At 41.8% G+C, this 19579-nt stretch overlaps 1 protein-coding gene across 1 annotated transcript in view; it reads right to left on the bottom strand.

Moving 5' to 3' along the window:
* Window positions 1-1177: 1177 nt before the first annotated feature.
* pacrg (PARK2 co-regulated) overlaps window positions 1178-19579 on the bottom strand; it is a 195268-nt gene continuing 176866 nt past the window's right edge. The window contains exon 5 of the mRNA XM_059353322.1: window positions 1178-1632. Coding sequence (XP_059209305.1) covers window positions 1472-1632 — 161 coding nt within the window. The 3' untranslated portion in view covers window positions 1178-1471. The remainder of the gene's footprint in view (window positions 1633-19579) is intronic.

Here is a 19579-nt window from a genome sequence, read left to right as displayed (position 1 = left end):
GTTTCCAGTGTTGTTGTAGTCATTTTTTTGTTTAGCTTTTCAGTAATCATTAATCTCTTCCTGACTCAGGTACTGGCTGGTCTGGATAAAGAAATATGTATCTTGTCATGCAGGAAATAATTGTAGTCGTAAATAATCTCACATGCACACAAGTGTTCACGAGGATCACTTGGGGGGTTTTGAGTTCAAAGAATAGAAACCAAACTCGTCTGTGTGCATGAGTGTATGTTATTTGGAGGAATGCTGTCGGTCGTCATTCCTATGCATCTTTTTCTGCGTGTTTAGACACGCTCGCTCTCCAGCTGTGTTTGTGACAGAATGGGTACAGAGGTACAACACAATAGAAGCAGATGTAGAGCAGGACAACACAGTGCAGATGCAGAACAGGACTTTATGGACCGATACAGGAAAGACAGGCATGCGTTGCTGGAATCTAAGCAAACTTCTTTTTTTTGTACCTCTCAAGCTGCATTAGCACCTTTTTGAATTAAAAGCTTTGCAGTGTTGAGTTAACAGCTTTCAGATGTTTATGGTTTCAGCACAGGAAAATAAACTACTTCATAATTGTATTCCAAAATATCACGTATTATCTAAGTGGCACTCTGGCTATAGTGAGTCTTTTGAGTTGCACTCACACCCTGCAGGCTTGTAAGGTGGCTGTAAAAAGCAGGAAAAAATGTTGCAGGAGTAGTTAAAGAAGTTTCTGTAGACCTGTTGACACTTTTTCTGCCTTGAAATAGTGTCACGGTGCAGTGAAATCTACAGTAGCTGACATAAATTAAATCTGGCAACAGCTGCTGTTCTCTGTGAAGGAGCAGAGAAGCAACTTTTTACATTCAACAGTCGAGCTTCAAACCAGTGAGATCGTTTGATAGTCAAAAGAAAAAAGTTTCACTTTCAAATCAATGGAATTTTCAATTCTATGTTTTCATACATTTGGAAAGTGAGCATTTGAGTGTTTGTCACATTTTTTCATCGCTGTTTGAAAGGAAAGTCACTGTGCATCAAGGATTCCTTATCAGCTAACTAAATAAATCACTAAAGCAATAAAAAAATGAACAAGATGTGGTTAATGTATTAAACATGCTGCTGTATTTCAATGAGGCACATTTGTTCTGTCAAGCTTGTATTGGTATTAACAAGTGATGGTGATAAATGCACAGATACAGATACAGTGTGACTTGTAATGAATTTAATGGGGGTTTAAAGGGATATTTAAAGTGCAGAGAGGGGAGAGAGTTTGGACGGAGAGGGTCTGTCGACAAAGTGGAGCAGAAGAGAGCAGAGGAAGGAGAGAAGGGTCTCGGAAGAGATCGGCTCAGAAGCAGAAAGAGAATAAACAGAGTAATGTTGAGATTACAGGAGAGCTGGGATAAAGAACGGGATAAGATAAGACTTTCACTTAGAGGTGGGGGGGCTGATAAAAAAAGGAAAGTCAAGAGTCTGTTCAGCGTCAGGGAGACCCCCTGCCTTAGCTGATCATGCAGGACTCATAGGTGGGCACCATGTATTTGATGTTTATGAAGGCGTCTTCTCCTCCGTAGCGCTCAAACACCTCCAGAGTCTCCTGGATCAGGTCGCCGATGTTCTCCCTCTTCCTCTGGCTGTAGTCGATGCCATCTCCCGTGTTTTCTACAGGGAAAGGAGAAAAACAAAGATATTTCAGCCCGGTCGGGGTCACAACACGCTGTGAGGTTGATGTCGGGGCTCACAAAGCTCCACCTGTGTCCACGGCGTGACGCTTTACTGCAGACAGAGTCGGCAAATGCCATCTTTCCGTCTGACTTCAAACCCACTGGATGGTCTGAATTTAATTTACTCCTTTTACGCCGTGGCCAGTTGGGACCGAAACGGCAGCAGAGTTTTTAACTGTTCAGCTGAAAGTTTAATGAGGCAAGCCTGCAGAGAGGAGAGCAGCGTAAAGGACGTGTGCGTTAGAGACGGCTCTGCTGTTGCACAACGCTGAGTTGATGCGCATGAGGCATGAGCAGTGACCTGGAGTCACGCTCTACAGGTCGGAATGTGTGTGCGTGCTTGTGTGTGTGTGTGTGTGTGTGTGTGGGTGGGTGTGAGAGAGTGTTTGGCATGTGGATTTGTATTAGAATCAAATGTCTTGTGTGTATTTTTCAAGTGTTTTCGTGCTTACGTGTTAAATGGAGAATAGTCAGAGAACATAATACACTTGTGGCCAATCACAATACAAGATGAAAGCTGCAGAGCCTCCCTTCACCCAGGACACACACACACACACACACACACACACACACACACACAGACACAGACACACACAGTCAGTGCAGTACAACACACGAAATTGTACAACAGAGCTTCAGAGCACTGGGGGAACTTGTTATCGAAAAAAACATTCCTGAGGTGTCCAGCCTTTACTCCCTCCCTCTTCCTCCCTTTCACCAGCAGGCACACTTTAACACACTTTAATACACACACACACACACACACACACACACACACACACACACGCACAGATCGTGACTTTATCAGCACACAGCAAACTGCCAATCTCATGGCACTGCACTGGGGGCTCAAAACACTTTTCAGAGCGAGGTAAATATAGAGAGGAATGAGGTACACACACACACACACACACACACACACACACAGGCATGCACGCACACACGCACACGTCAAAGTTTGTTTGCAAAAAAATCGCCTGTTCAACTAAAACATCCTTGAGAGAAACTGTGGATTTATTGAGAAGAGAAGAGAAGAGAAGAGAAGAGAAGAGAAGAGAAGAGAAGAGAAGAGAAGAGAAGAGAAGAGAAGAGAAGAGAAGAGAAGAGAAGAGAAGAGTATCATGAAGTGTACCTGTGGTGTGAAAAATTAACAGCAGCACTTTGAGGAGGACCCCTCAGCCCCTTCTTTCACTCCTAATTAGACCTGAGGAGCGACGGCGACATTAAACCTCTCTCCGACTCCTTCCTAACACTCCTACGTCCTTTTATTCTTTCTCGATCTTCTCTAATCTGTCATTTTCCTTGACAGACCCAACCTTCCTCCTCTCTCTCTTTCCCTCTCCGACTCCTCGCCTTCCCACCCATCCATGGCCTCCTCATTAAAACACAAAGAGAGCCGATCCCATAAAGTGGGCTGTTAAGCAGTAACACGTCTATGATCTCAGTCTGCTGCACTTGCTTTCTGCTCAGGATTCACTCTCCTGTTTTACATGAAGGCAACGGGGGAGAATTCTCCAGCCGTGTTTTGACCGTTGGTTAGCCTAGACCTGGTTCAACTTTAACAGCTCTGGCTTTATTTAGCAGCTATTTACTGTTTTCCTTTTCGAGAAACAAGAACAATAACCGTGCGCGCTCAGGAATGCAGCCTTTCAGAAAAGATCTGTATCTAAACTCAGGCTGTGTTTTTATTCTTCAGCTACCCACAACACAGGCGTCTGCGCCCTACTAGTTAGCAAATCTTAAATAGCATCAAAAATGCAGCCATGTGAGCAATAAAAGAAAAAAAGGCAAAGCAATCAGAGAGGAATGAGTATGTGGTGATGTGTGTAGCTGGGGCAGGAGAGTGGTGAGAAGTCAAGAATACAGTGACAGGAGTCAGGCGGGTCACTCTTACAGTGTGTTTCAGCTATGTGGTGTGTGTGCGTGTGTGTGTGCATGCGTGTTGGTGTAGGTTAAAAAGCCAGGCCTGCAGAGAGCCACCCTCTGTTAGAGTGAAAATGAGCAGCCAAAGCCAGCCCAGAGGGAGAGCTTGGCCTTCAGACTTGAGAACGCGGGGAGCCGGGGAAGAGGTGTGGCTTGGGAACCAACAAAGCTCAGACCCGTTTACTGGGGCCTGGAGGGGGGAGCCAGGAGGTCCTGCAAAGGGGGAATTGTTGATGTTGCTATACTGAGAGTTTCAGCATTTCCAAGTGCATTTCTGTTGCTGAGCCGTTGGGAGGCCGGCAGCATCAAAAGGAAGAGGCCAGAGGAATTTGCAACGATTCTCAATATTTAAAGAGAAGAAAAAGGGAGAAGTGTGTTGAAGCAGGGATGGAGGGAAAGGAAGGGAGGGGAGGGGGCGAGGGTGTTAAAAGCTGCCTCTGCAAATGTCCTTCAGCAAAATAACTTTCGCTCTTCCTTCTTCTCTCCCCTCCCTGTCTGTTTTTTTTCTCTGCTTACGGCAATATCCGCAACCCTGGGCAGACAGAGAGAAAAAAAAATCTTTAAAAACAATCATAATAAAAACTCCCGCCCTCTGAACAGAAGGAAAAAGGGCCCTAGCAGGAGTTGGCTGTCTGTTCCTTCTGAGGAAGAGGAAGGGTCGATACAGACGCAGACAGGGGAGGATTCTCAGTGCAGCGACATTTGCTACAGAGGCTGGAGGAAGAAAAGGACGGTGGCTCAGAGAGAAGGTGCTTTGTTTCTGCCTTTCATGCTAAATCCCTGGGATTGGAGGGGCTCTTAAGGCCACAGAGGTGAGGAGGATGGAACGAAGAGGTCTATCTACCTACCTACCTACCTACCTACCTACCTACCTACCTATCTACCTACCTATCTATCTATCTATCTATCTATCTATCTATCTATCTATCTATCTATCCATCTATCCATCCATCCATCCATCCATCCATCCATCCATCCAATTATCTATCATCCATCCATCCATCCAATTATCTATCATCCATCCATCCATCCAATTATCTATCATCCATCCATCCATCCATCCATCCATCCATTTATCCATCGATTCATCCATCCATCCGGTTTTGGTTTACGTGTAGACATGAACAATGGCCATCTGTGTACGTCACTAGAGGGCGCTACCTAACAATAGGCGTAAATATAGGTCATAATAAGCTGCTCTACAAATGACTGATGGGGTCATTTGAGTTAAAGTAAGTATGTTTATGTTACGTACATTAGCTAAGTCCATTATGTAAGTTAATTTATGTACGTAATTTAAAACAAATTAATAGCCCCTTTCATAGTGCGGTCCCGCAAATTTCCCGCCATATTGCTGGAAAGATCTGTGCCGGCTTTTCATAGAGATCCTATGTAGGCGTGATATTCTGCCCTTTCTTAGTGCAGTCCGGTGTCCCGGAACGGGGTGGTACGGTAGTGCGAGGAGACGATAGTGACGTGCAATAGAGCAGCAGCAGTGCTGTACAGTAGCACAGTGCTAACAGGCTAACAGTTAGCTCTGTAGTAGTACAGTGTGTATGTGCTGCAGCATAATGTGTTCACTTAGTGACGTCCGTTTGTTTACAACAAGCACCGGATACTCTGTGTACAGTAAGTGATGCCGTTTTGTTTACGATCAGTGGCGGACACCACATGTACAGTTAGCGTGCTGGTCTGTTTACAATAAGCAGAGGACGCTGTGCACAGTTAGCGACGGCGGCCGCAGTTGTCGTGCAGCTGAACAGTGATTGGATGACTGTCGGACCAAGTGGGAGGGGTGTGTTGGACGTCACGTGCGACGTCAAATATCCCGATTCGCCCCGATGGCCTGTTCATAGTGGTCCTGCTTCCAACAGTCCCACAAATTTTCTGCCTCTGTGACTACCTCTGGAGGTGGAAAATTGGTGGGATTATTTAGTCCCGGCATCCCACTTTGGGCTCATTCATAGTGGAGGCGAGACGTTACAGAGCCGTAAATGTCCCGGTATCAAACGGCACTATGAAAGGGGCTAATGTTGACTTTTGGTTTGTTCGTTTAAACCATTCATCCCTTCTGACCTCTACTCAAAACGGATTTTGTTCCTCTTTATACTATGTCACCTTCCTTCTTTCTTTCCCTACTACTACGGCCACTAGAGGTTGCCCTATCAATTAATGTAAATATGGTAGATATTGTATGCTTGTATAAACAGCTTATGGATAGGAAAGTATATCCTTCTTTCTATCGATCCTTCTTTCATTAAGGCAACAACTATGCCTCTCTCCAGCTCTGCTGTGATTTCTGCTGAACCACACCAGACCAACACTTAACTACGCACAACAGCTGCAGCCATCCTCCTCCTCCTTCTCCTCCACCCAGCTCTTTCTCCATCCCTCATTCCCCACGGTCCTAAACAACCTGTCTTCCCAGATCAAGCTGAAGACAAGCAGTCACAGATGCAGCACCCAGTGTTTCTTCCAAACTCATTTTGAGTATATAGAATATATTTTAAAGGGATATTTCCTGTTGGGAACCGTAGCTTAATGGATGACAACTGTAACAAAGCTGTACTGTATCCCCCTAGCTTAGCATTCTGTTTGAGCATGCATCATGTGTATGCTGCATGGTTATAATCCTGTCTACTGCCCGGAACCAGGTGACACACACGCTGCAGCAGCTTTCGGGAAGTTTAACTCAGAATTCCTGATTCAACATAATATCAACCCACATGCCATTGTTTCTAATCAACTTACCCCTGATTGTGGAAGTTCCTTAGGAAAGCAGCTTAGAGAAGAGGCCCCCCAATACAATAGCTCTTTGATCATAGCAGCCAGATGCAGAAAAGAATCAATGAATGTGAGAGACCTGGATTTTTTTCCAAGGGCTTTGCAAGGGCCTTGCTTGAAAAGGGAAATGGAGGAATGCAGGTTTGAGTGAACAGCTCTAGTGCCAGAAAAACTTTGTGCAGCTGCCATGCAACTGATAACCCTCCAAGGCATTTTTCGGGACCCCATAGCAGCAAAACACCATTTTATACTATTTTACTTTAAATATATTTTCTCATAGATATCAAAGTTCTCCAAAATAATGATCTCCCCTTGGGAATCAATTGGAAATGTGTTCATTCACTTTTAAAAACTGCTGTTTTTCATGAAAAAAAATAAATTATTCCTTGTTTACTCTGAAAAAAAGCAATATAGATTGAGTTTTTATCAGTATTAATCTTAATTCATAATAGTCTAGGTAGATGCTTTTTCTTCCGTACCAAATTAAGAAAAATGTTTTCCCTTTAGATTCAAATTGATTTCATTCATACTAACATTTTTTTTTGAAGCCTAAAAAGACAACAACTTTACTATTAGTATAGTTTTTAATAGTCAGTTTGAAAAATATAGTTAAATACAGACAAACTATATGAAGACACAGCCTGATACACTGAGGGTCATGTTCATACTTTTTCTTAGAATATATCAAATAAATGCCAGATTCATAAGATTTGTCTGCGATGTGTAGCTTGGTGCCCAAATATACAAAATTCTGCCTCACATACTTTTAAGCTTGGAAGCAAAATGTGACCTTAAGCAGCCCTCTGAACTGCATATGTCACATAGATTTTGGATGGTCTATAGTAAATACTATCCACATATACAGTATGTGTATACTCTGTGTGAATCAGGCCTTAAGAACAAGCAGAGGGAGAGCAGCACAGTGGAGGGGAGTGTGTGACAGAGGGTGTATATGTGTGATGAGGGGTGGGGAGTGGCTGGGACCACGGGAGGAGGTCTGTGCTTAACAGCGGGGCTCTAATTAAAAGGGCCTCACAGTTGGGCGCCAGGCAGGCCTCTCATAAAGAGACTCACGCTCTGGCAGAGAGGTGAGAGACACCAGGTGTGTGTGAGAGAGTGTGTTTATGTGTGCCTAACCACAAATGTGCATTTTGATGGTATTGTTTGTACACATGCAGACACATACACGCACACGGAGAGAGAGAGAATAAGTGTGCCTGTATAATTTCATGTGACAAGGACAGGAAGAGTGAGAGAGCAGGTGGACAGAGACAGGCAAGGAGTGAAGCTGTGGGTGACGTCGGAAATTACAAGAAGCAGTGCTTGCTGAAAAAATATAGAGACGATCTAAAAAAAAATGGAAACACTCAAGTGAAGTAGCAGTACTTCAAAAATTGTATTCAAGTAGAGTACAATAGGTCTGTTACTCTTTGCCTCGGCCTCAAACCCTCTTCTTTCCCTCACACTGGTATTTCCCTTCTGCCAGAGTCCCCAACCCCCTTTTTCCCCTAATGGATAAGCCAGAGGCTGACGGACAGCACAGCTGTGGCTCACATACACAATCATGCTCTCTCTCACACACACACACACACACACACACACACACACACACAAACACAAACACATACACATGCATACATACACACAAACACACGCACAAACACAAGCACACACGCATACATACATACACACAAAAAAAAACCCACACACACACACACACACACACACACACACACACACATGCATACACACACACACCTGGAGCTGGGCCCATTCCCACTATGTTGCTTTTCCATCTCAACCTTTGTGTGTAATCAATAACAGCATTTCAGCTTAACACAGCTAGCCACAATAAGGACTGCAGTTTCATACATTGCAGTGCACACACACACACACACATGCACGTGCACGGATATCCACAAGAGGTTGCAAGCAGAGAAGTAAAACAATAGGCTTATGGCCAGCAGTAGTTTATTAAACCTCCAACCCCTACAGCCGCCATCATCTGACTGCTCATGCTTACTGAAGTCTAACCTTTGCTGTAGGTCAGTGATCTCATTTTCCATGTGTTCATCCAGTGCAGCAGTGCTCAGTCTATAGGCTAGCTGCAGCGCGGTGCCATTTCAACAAAGTTTGGACATCAGCAAAGCAGGTGGAGGAAAACGTGTCAAGGTCAGATTGCACAGCAGAAAGTAAGAGTGGAGGAATGTGGAGACAAGGTTGAGACAAAGACGTAACCTGCTGAGGATGCTCCTGAGCTGCACAGGAGCTAAAGCTGTTAGATTCCCATCGATCCGGCTCCCACTGGCTTACTAGTCTACATCTGTACGTAGGTATACAGGAATTGAATTCCAATTCCACACTTCCGCCAAAATCGTGCCACGTCTTTGGCTAATCTTTCCTTAGAAATCCCCGGCTGCTGGAGGGATTCAAAGCCCTGTAGAGGAGAGGTGGGTAAATCACTCATCCACCCCTCACAAAACACTCTTCTTTCTCATTTCTTTTTCAATTAGCCAACTAGACCTAGCCATGACCGAGAGCAATATCAGTTTGCGCCATTTAGTCATAGTATTAATGCACAAAGAGGGCTCATCTTAGATGATGGATCAATGCTATTTTCAAAGCTGTTAACATGTCCATTATTGTTTCAATTACCACCGCTCACATAATGGTTATCCCAGACCCATCTCATCTAATTGTAGCGTGATCCATGCATGTGTGAATCAGCTTCAGTATGCTTGTCACAGCCCTTCAGAAAAGAGTCATCTCATAGGTATATCTCAATAAAGGCTTGCAAGGCCAGCTTCTTTTTAAATTATTTTCAAATTAGATTACACATTTTTCAGGTTGCACCAGTGCATGTGTGTGTTGCTGGTGACAAATGGTCTTTGCAGCCTGCTGTAGCAGAAGTTTTTTTTTATTATCTGGGCCAGGAAATACAGACAGGGAACTTCTTATCACAGCTATGTCCAGACAGAGGGCCGTGCATAACCCAGCCCCGCCTGCAGAACCACCCCACCGTGCACAGGAAAGTCTACACTCTGTATTCTGCTGTGCTGCACACCGAGACGCTGCAGCTGCCGAGGTTCCAATAAAACAGGTCCACCCTGAAATCTTGGCCTCCTCATGGAACAAACATACCCAACATACCGCACTGAAGCAATAAGAATAAATGTGATTAGAACTGCTGTAACTCTAGCTGAATAAATGTTTGTCTTTTATTATATTCCTCTTTTTGTCATTTTGTCACACAGGCTCTGTCAGAGGTGACTGTTATATTCCTCTGCGCAGGAGCACTTTCAGTAAGTCGGCCTGGTCAGTAAGGAGTGCAAGTGTGTGGAACTCAGTACCTGAGGAGGTTAAACTGCTACCAACATACAAGGCCTTCACAAAAAAGTTGAAATTGTGGCTTATCAACACCTACAGCTGCCAACACTAAAAGATAAGACTGTTGTGTTGTTTTGATGTTATGATAAAATGTTATGTTGTGATGTTGTATTTTTTTTTTTTAATCGTATCGTAAGTGTTTGTATATGTATTTTGTATATTGTACGTATTTTTATTTTTATTTTTTGTTTGTTTTTGTTTTTTTGTTTGTTTGTTTTTTGTTTCGTAATTCTCTGCTTTTTTACATCATGGCCAGGGGACTACAGATGAAAACTAGCCTTCTGGCTAACTCTGGCTTTTTTAACCATGTATAATCATATGTCTTATGAAATTGCACTGTCCCCTTTTAAATAAACTAATAATAATAATAATAATAATTTAACTGCCTCCTTCAGAAGGTGGAAATATATATTACAGCGAAATTACGAGAAAACGAATCAAAGCTTTGAACAGTGCAGCCTTCCACAGAGGACCTAGCCTTCCACACTCTGCCTGTCTGTGTCTCTCCCCGGCTGGGAGGAGAGTGTCAGTGCTGTCAGGTGTGAGTCAATGCCGTCAGATGCGATCTCATTACGCCAGCTTACCTCAAGGTTAGCAGTGGGCTGCTGGCTAGGCACAAAATCGATCCGCACCAGGGACAGGCGTTAAAGGCCACCGCGCTGTGCAGTGCGCACACCCGAACACAAGCCAAACAAGCAGCGCGCTTTGAAATGCAAAGGTCCACTAATACGAGTGTAGGCACATAACATATATACACAGAGCTCTGAAGGCACACTGTGATGGAGGCTGCAGCCATATGAAATGGGTGCAGATTAGCATATTAACACATTGCAGGGTATTACATTGCCTTTAAACTTTCCAATGCAAGAAGCAAATATTTCACCAGGACCCACATCTAGCAGTGTTTCCCCTAGATTAACTGTCTAAGAGGGGGGTGAGGACGGGGGTGAGGGGGTGGAGCTTATTCAAGGTTTAAATGAATCACTCATTGTCAGGATTTTTCTTTTCCTGCAACCCAAAATCAAAGAATAAAGTAATTATTATAATTACCCTCATGATTTAGTGGGGTTTCTTAATTTATGAGGGACATACAGTCATGAAAAAATGTTAGACCATTGTGATATCTAGACATTTCCCATGGTTTTCTTGATAATAACCAAAATTATTGTCAAAAATAGCTCATAAGAGTTTAATTTAAGATCTGATATCGAGCTATTTTCCATGGTTTTCTTGATAATGACCAAAATCATTGTCAAAAATAGCTCATGAGTTTAATTTAAAAGCTGATATCTAGATATTTTCCATGGTTTTCCTGATAATAACCAAAATCATTATCAAGAAAACCATGGAAAATGGCTCGATATCATATCTTAAATGAAACTCTTATGAGCTATTTTTGTTGATATCATTATATTTGTCCACACAAATGTATCTTTAGTTGTACCAGGCATTAAATTTAACCAAAAACTGAAGAAAACAAGGGTGGTTTAATTATTTTTTCCACGACTGTAGGTAACATGTTTTATACTTTCAAGTGAATATAATCAAATTAATATTATTTTCACATATGTATTTAGTATATAACCTGCATTTACAGCTTATTTTGAAAAGAGGACATAGTCTTGTGTATCCTGGGCTGTTTAAATGGATTTACCATAAAGGTCAGAATAGAGGGGCAGCTGTTTTGACCACAGAGATGTGAGTGTCGGCTGGTTTGACTAGTCTCTTTCTCGTTTGACTCTTTTGCTTCTTGGGTGGTCCGGAGGCAGTGGCTGCATCGTTAATGATCTTTTTTTTTCAAAGCTGAAATTTTTGTGGGATTTTTTGTCAGACGTCTTTTGGTTCTTGCTCTGTATGCTACAACTAAAGTGAAAAAAATGTGTTCTTTGAAAGTATTTTCTTTGACAAATTTAATAAAACTGTAACACAACAACATTTGGAAATGCAATGCTTTAACTATACATGAATAAAGGGAAATTATTTCAAACTCTCAGGGCAGGCCTGCCTTGTGTTTGAATAATGAAAGCCCCTTCACAAAATAAATAGGTTTCAGATGCAATCACTTAAAAGAAAGTCCCGAAACATCAAAAACCTGTGCAAATTTATCACATCATACATATCTGCCTGCTACCTGTGACCCACAGCTTACGTCAGATAACAATATCCAACTGTAAAGTCCTCTAATAATGTTGTCTCTTGTTGCATCAAGCAGATGAAGGTTTACTCGCAGCTGACAGCAGACAGACTGTCTTTCAGCATATTTGACAGCAATCCAATAAGCATCGACATTGTTTTGCATCCTTCTATCCATCAAACCATCAAAGTTTTTCTCAGGGTTCAAAGAAAATGTCCACCTCTACACATGTTCGTCTGAAATGTCACAACATCACTCCTTCCACAGATCTGCGCATACGGAGACATCAAATTAATGGCTGTCACAAATAATACATAAAGAGCAGGGAATATTTTTCTTCCTATTCCGAGTGGCTTGTGACCTTGACTAGCAGAAACGAATAGAAGAAATTAATATTCATAGGAAACAGCTTGGCCGATGTACCTGTACTCTGGTAGCAGGTGTCCATACATGGGGGATACCTCCTCTCATTTACACATCTTAACGGCTACGCACAGCTTATGTTTAAGTTGCTACAAAGAAACTAGTCTGCTTTTTGTATTTTCTTTTTTTCTCATTTTTACTTTCCTCTGGGAAATGAATGAAACATTACAGCACAGCTTGGACACAGTGTAGCTATTGTGTTTCATTAACACCTCCACTGTGCAAGTTTGGAAGCACAAATAGCATGCTTATACTCACATTGTCGTCTAAATAGTGTGAATAAACAGATTAATGTAATATCAGGTTAATGTCCTGAGGAGACATCTAATGAGGACTACAGAATAAGATAAGGGGAATTAAAAGTGTCTGCTAATGGAGAGGCTTTTTCCTGGTGAATTTAATTTGATGTTCGTGAACAAAAAGAACACTTTGCATGCCGTTCACTTCATGAGCTCTCTTGTATAAAATCAAAATAAAGGGCATAATTTAAATAAAGTGTACCAAATTGAAAAGCAGTTATCAAAGTCTGTTTATTGTAGTTTTGCTTTTCTGTCATTTTATTTCCAAGGACATTGTTATATTTACATGGCAGTTAAGATAAACACTTTTTGTTTTGTTTGAAAAGGAAATGATGTTGCATTAAGTTGTCTTTAAAAGCATTGAATGATGATAAATGCTAGCCTATTGTCAGCACCATGTCAAGGCCTTCAGCTTCAGCAGGCTGAGAGTGAAAGCTTTGTTGCATTAAATGTCACCCATTTAACTGTAGGCTGATCTGAGGAATACTGCAAAGGCTTTGGATAATGTAGAAGAAGAAAAAGAGTTCAGATAATCAGAATAAGCTCAGTAAATTACAAAGCAAGTCAGAGGCAGGCCTTGCATGACATCTGCAAAACATAAAGAAGTGGATAAAACGTGCTGCTGAAGGTGGAAGGACCCGGACAACAAAGAGAGGAATGGAATCAGAGGAATCGCCCTCGTAAAAGACAGCACATGTCCAGACAGAAAATCATGTGGGTTTCAGGTGGAAAACTGACAAGGATGGAGGGAAGGAGAGAGACAGAGAAGAGTGACAGAAAGAGAGAGAGAGAGAGGAAGGCCGGAGTAGCAGCGTAGCAAATTCAAAGAGCGATTTCATTTGTCCTCTTCACTCGTCACAAGAGGAACATTTGAAGTGACACACTGAGTCAGTGACAAATCAAAGTCTATCACTGATATTACCCTAAAGCACGGCGAGTATCCTCTCTGCACTTCACATTTCTGCAAGTCATTGAAGATACGTGATTGTAGTTTAAACATCAAAGGAATAAGGTGTGCTTTAACTCCTCAGACGCAGTGTATTATCTCCCCTCACCGAAAACAGTGTCATTACTGCACTGTGTGAAAACACTGCCACACACACACACACACACACACACAAACACACACATCCTTGTACTTCTATCTTTGTCAGGGCCCTCTTTGGAGTAGTGAATTCCCTAACCCTTTACCCTAACCTTCACCATCACAGCTGAATACCCAACCCTAACCCTAACATAAGCCTGATGTAACCTTCACCCTAAAACAAAGTCTCAACTCTCAAACAAGCCTTTAAAGAAGTGAGGACCGGCCGAAATGTCCTCACTTCGCAAAAATGTCCTCACTCTGTTGGTTAAAAATATGTTCTGGTCCTCACTATGTAGGAAGTACAAGAACACACACACACACACACACACACACACACACACACACACACATTTATGTCCATAAAATCACTTTAGTCTTCATATCCACTTTAGCCTTGGAAGCTGCCATCAATGGAAGGACAAACACACACACACATTCACGTACAGGAGCGAACGGTGAGCGGTCCAGCCCTTCCATTAGCCTAATGAAGTGGCTCCCTAAGATGGATGACATGACATCACCTCCACCACCAATCACAATATCACCCCTAAAAAACCTTCCACTAAAAGCCCCCCCCACCCCCTCCCTCTGCTCGCCCCCCCATTGCTTACTGCACCAAATGGACGATGAGCATTCCAGGGCCCATTCGGCCCCCTCACAACACTTTTATTGGTCTGGTTATTTATCTCTTTAATGCAATTGGCTGGCGAGGATGCCTACGGATGTGAGGGGCTAGTAAATCACGGTGGGTTGGGTCGGCGGAGTGATTAAAAGAAGTTTGGTTCCACAATGACAATGGCACCAAGCGGACGGCTCGCAGTCCGTCTGCATTCAGAGCAGGAACGGGCAGCGAGAGGCTACGGGAAGCCTGAGGGCAGCAGCTCCCAGAGGACACAGACAGCATGTCCACACACATGCAAATGGGTTTGGAAAGGCATTGTTCCTTCTCCACTTGAAGACACGGAAATAAAGTTTTTCAACCATTTCTCAAGCACTCTCCTCTAAGTGGATAAACAACAGGTCAAACACAGCTTTTCAGGATATGTGATTGCAGGCTCTGCTGACAAACAACACTCACAAAATTGGCCTGTAATGCCGTGAAGTTGAATTTCCATGCTCACTTGAAGAGATTTATGTGCATTTTTTTTTTATTGTTTTGGCATTTCAGTGTGGACTAAAAGAAAGACATTAATTTAATTTCTTAACTTTTGCAGGAACACTGGACCGTAAACACCATCTGGTTGAGGGCAAGGGATGTATAAAGAAGGAAGGGTCGTTTGATTGTAAAAGAGCATTTTTTTTATCAATAACTAACCAATCATCAAACTGTTAATGGTACTGAATAATATTCTTGAGGGCTGACGTGAGCCAACTCTCTTAAAAATGTTCCTATTATGTTCAGGGGGTGGCAATAATCAGCACAATTTATATGCTTCTATCAATCTGGACCTTTATTACTTTCTTGTACTTGTTATTTTGTTCGTCAGCTGACTAATTTAGCATTTGCATTTTATTTAGCCAGCAATATGTTTGTTGAGATGTCCTATATTTATTTGGTTTAGGTCACAGCTGCCCTGTTTGGTCATGTATCATGATTTAGTTATCTTAAATTAAGCTTTATGCAGCTGCTGGACGGAGCGAGATCTGTTTCAAGACCGATAACAAGTAAAACAAATGTGCACTTTTAGATGAAAAACATTAGCCAACATCACATAATTTGTGTTTTAGAAGCATTTTCATTCAAAGGTGACACGACACAGACATAGTGGGACTTGCCAGGCCCGCCCCATTAACTTTGAAAGATAGTCCGACACCAATGCAAAACTCCAGTGCTGTCACGATGACGTCACGACCCTTCCTTTTTTATATATTCCTTGGTTGAAGGGACATAATCGCCTCTTCACGCACTTTATCCCAGAAGGACAAAGAAAAGTGCTTATGGGTGGATGGATGCAGGTACAGGCATCCATAAACAGTCAGTGTTTTACAGGCAGCGGCACGGCCCGAGGGTCTGTCAAGGTTTACGAGTGTCCAGGCCCTTTAAAGCAGGAGTGTTTAAGTGTGGTATTTACATAAAGCAGGGCAAGGTGTCTGTCATAAGCAGGGCTCACACCAGGACATGAAGGTTTACTGTTTGTCACAGGGTGATAAGCTGAAACTGACACGTGGTTAGGACGGAGGATAATCATATCTTCCTGTATTTGAAATAAATTGAGTTGCTTTTGTGATAACAGTTTAAAAATGCTGCCAAAATAACAAGGGGAAAAAGTAGTTTTAACACTGTAAGGCTGCAGTGAATCTCAAAAGCCCTCAAAGTATAAACTGTGATACCACAAATCTTTGTTGCACAAGCACATGCAATTAAACCCACACAGTCTCACTCAGTTCCAATGTCAATTTGGCCTCCATCATCATCGGACTTTCCACAAGCCAACACTTTGTGCCTTCAGCCAGCTCGCTCCCTTTTTCCTCCAGCTTTTATTTATTTATTTATTTATTTGCTTCTCTTACTCTGGAGAGAGAAAAAAAAGAACGTGACTGATGAAAAACACAATAAAGGCTTAGGAAAACAGGCTCAGCTGCCCAACTGGACCGCGCACGCATGTGTGTGTGGAGGTTTAGGTTTGTGTATGTCACCTTTGCAGTATGTTTACTTATTATTAGCAGATGTGCCTACCCACTGGGGGAGGTACAGTCCAAACAGGAGCAGAGGGAGAAAGGCGAGGAGGCATGGTGGAGGAGATAGACGGAGGGGGGTAGTATTGAGATTTGCTGGGACAGCAGTACCACCCCGATGTGAGTCATAGGACACACTGTCAGCAGCCATCCAACATCACACACTGACTCATTACGCTGGAGGAGAGGAGATGACAACACTAGCCATGATCAAGGAGAATGGAAGAGGCGCATCAGTGAGAGACAGACAGAGGAGACGCAGTCAGCACTTACTGTATGGTGGTGGCACTTTTCTCCGTCCTACACTGATGACGAGACAAAAACTTATAGATTAAGATCTCAAAAACATATCCTTGTGCAGGGTTCTCCATAGTTGCTGATCTAATTTAGCCATATCTTACACATTTTAGTTGGAGTCCTGTCCTCCCAAGAAAAACAACAGCATCAGTTGTTTCTGCAAATGCCAAGAAACAATACGCTTACACTCAAGCCTTCTTTAGCGGTACAAATTGTGACAGTACTGTGAGTGTAGCAAGCGGCAACCTCCAGGTCTGATCAGGGAGGCAAACCAGGAAGTGCCTTAAGCTGCATTACCGAAAATTGCAGCAGGGGGCGCTGACAGCGGCTGTAAAAGCATTTTGGTCCATTCATTTCAATACAAAATGAGAAAACTTCTCACTTGATTTATTACCTCAGAAATGTTTTTAAGGACAACAGTATGGTCTCAATCGCTAATAAAAATCTTCTTCAAGACAATTTGATGTTAATAGTGTAAATAATGGCCCCATTTAGAAGAAAATAGAGGATAAAATCGTATGATTTGGGGCGTGGCTACCTTGGATTGACAGGTCACTAACAAGGCGAGCCGTCATCAGAAGAGAAGCAGAACTATGCGTATCCACGGCAACGTGTCAATAAAGTTATACATAACGTTATATAGATATAAAAAAGCGTTTAGCGGTTTGGTCTTACAACTTTGACCCTTTCACTGTATTTTCACTTAATCACAGTTTATTTGAACGTTTTTTTCAGTAAAAATGTCTTGTTCAGCGTTTGGTTGGACTAACAGACACTCCAAGGAGTCGCTGTTCAGTTTTCTGAGATAAATAACGAACATTTTGTTTTTGTTTTTTGCCTATTAACATCCCAGTTAATGCTCCAGTTAATGCTAACATGAGTCAGTCAGGTTGAGGTGTAGAGAGGCTGTAGTCAGTGATCAGATCCCTCTCGCTCCTCCACAGTCCAGATATGGTCTGCTCCCCGTATCAGAAACAAGATGGCGAAGAGTGTAATGCTGAAACTGATGCCTCAAACGGGCCACTAACTAATGGGTGACATCAAGGTGACTTTGTCCATTATTTATATACAGTCTATGGATGGTAGTAAGCAACAACAGCTGGGGCTGAGAAGTCAAGCCAATGTGGAAACGCCTTAAACCTGCATTCTCTCTAATGGCCAGCAGGGGGCGACTCCAGTGATCACAAAAACAAGCCAGATTGTATAGAAGTCTTTGAGAAAATGTGCCTATTTCTCCCTTTATTTATTACCTAAGTCAGCATTTTCCTAATAAGTTTATGGTCTCAAACACTAGTTTTTAGTCTTTTTGATGGGCGACAACATCCTAACTGAATTTAGAATCAGGGCTGCACAGTCTTTCCATAATTCTTCTTGTTTTGGTGCCTAAAGCTAAATAAACCTAACTTAATTTAAACTTGTTGTCATTTCAACTGTGCGTCTTTACAACATGGTTGAAAAAAATGAACCTTCATTATCTGTTTTGTAGTTTGATAAAAGAGCAAGTGTGTTTCACAAGAGTTGAACTGATGAAAACTTAACTTTTGAATAAACACTGACATCTGTTCCGGTGTCCTCATCTGTAGATGCAGAACAGTAAAATTGATGCCTCTCGCTGCAAGACCCTCTTTCTCTACCAGAAAGCCGAAATAATCATGAGTGCTTAAGTAAAATCACCACCTGGTATGATGACAGGGGAGACTAATTCCTAACATATGCCATAACAAATGCCATCTCAGGTGGGAAGCAAAACTGAAATGCCATGATGTACCGGATTTATAAAAGAGACACTTGTGTTCATTTAGATAGGTAATTTTCTTACACCCTGTTGAGAATATTCACATGCTGCAGCACTTAATGATGGAAACACACTGTGATTAGCATTTCGGTTTGTCGCCTTTTTGGAAATTTGCTTAATATATGATTACACCTATTTTATAACATCCTGTCGATCTCCAAATGGTACAGAAGGCTGCACATGCGTGTACAGTATGTGTGGGATTTAATTGGAGCGTTACATACTGTTATGTGATTCCTCAATGTAGGCCTCATCTCCTGAGACAAACTATGGAGATGTGTACACAGGTTATATTAATGTGTCTATGTGATGCATGTATACTGCCCTGCAAAGTCTAACTGCAGTAACTATGCAAAGGGTAATACTGAGAAAAACGGCTTTAAAGTTTTTTACACATTTTTTACTAGCCAGCCAAATGAGCTATGATTTGACACTTATTTCTACATGTATTGATGACGTCATTTTTATGCTCAAAAAGCATGAAGATTAATTTGACCTTCGACCCCAGAAAATGTAGTTATTGCACTGTATTTGCATTACTATTAGACCTTTTTACAGCTATGCAAAAGGTTTTAATAGTAAGGCAGAAACAGAGTGCAGTAAGTATATTGTTGTTGTCTTCTTTCAGTTTTTATATTTTGTTTTCAGTGGATAAACATTTTCAAACTGATTTTGTTATAAGTGTATTTAAAAGTGTTGTGTACTTCAGACCTAATATTATAAAATAAAGTTATATTTTATCTTAATATAATGTAATCTCACTTTTATAATTAATTACGATAATAGTTTTCCTATCAAATAAACTTGTAATTTCTATTATTCTTGTCTACACTATTCAACACAATGAAGAAATACAATACTACACTGTATCCCAGTCTGCTTTGGTTTTGAGCTGGATTTTGTCATTACTGAAAAAAATTCATATCATTATTTCTCTGAAATCTAAAACTTTGTCACAAGATAAAACAGACATCAAGGAGTTCATTTTTTAATTATAACTCAATTTCAACCAGTGACATTTACTTAAAAAAAAGCTAGGCAAGTATTTCAACACCGAAAGTGTTTGTAATCTTTACTCAG

This window comes from Centropristis striata, chromosome 16, assembly GCF_030273125.1.
Source record: "Centropristis striata isolate RG_2023a ecotype Rhode Island chromosome 16, C.striata_1.0, whole genome shotgun sequence".
NCBI classification, from domain to species: Eukaryota; Metazoa; Chordata; class Actinopteri; order Perciformes; family Serranidae; genus Centropristis; species Centropristis striata.
The sequence above is the reverse complement of the archived record's forward strand: the minus strand, read 5'-3'. Positions and strand labels throughout refer to the sequence as shown.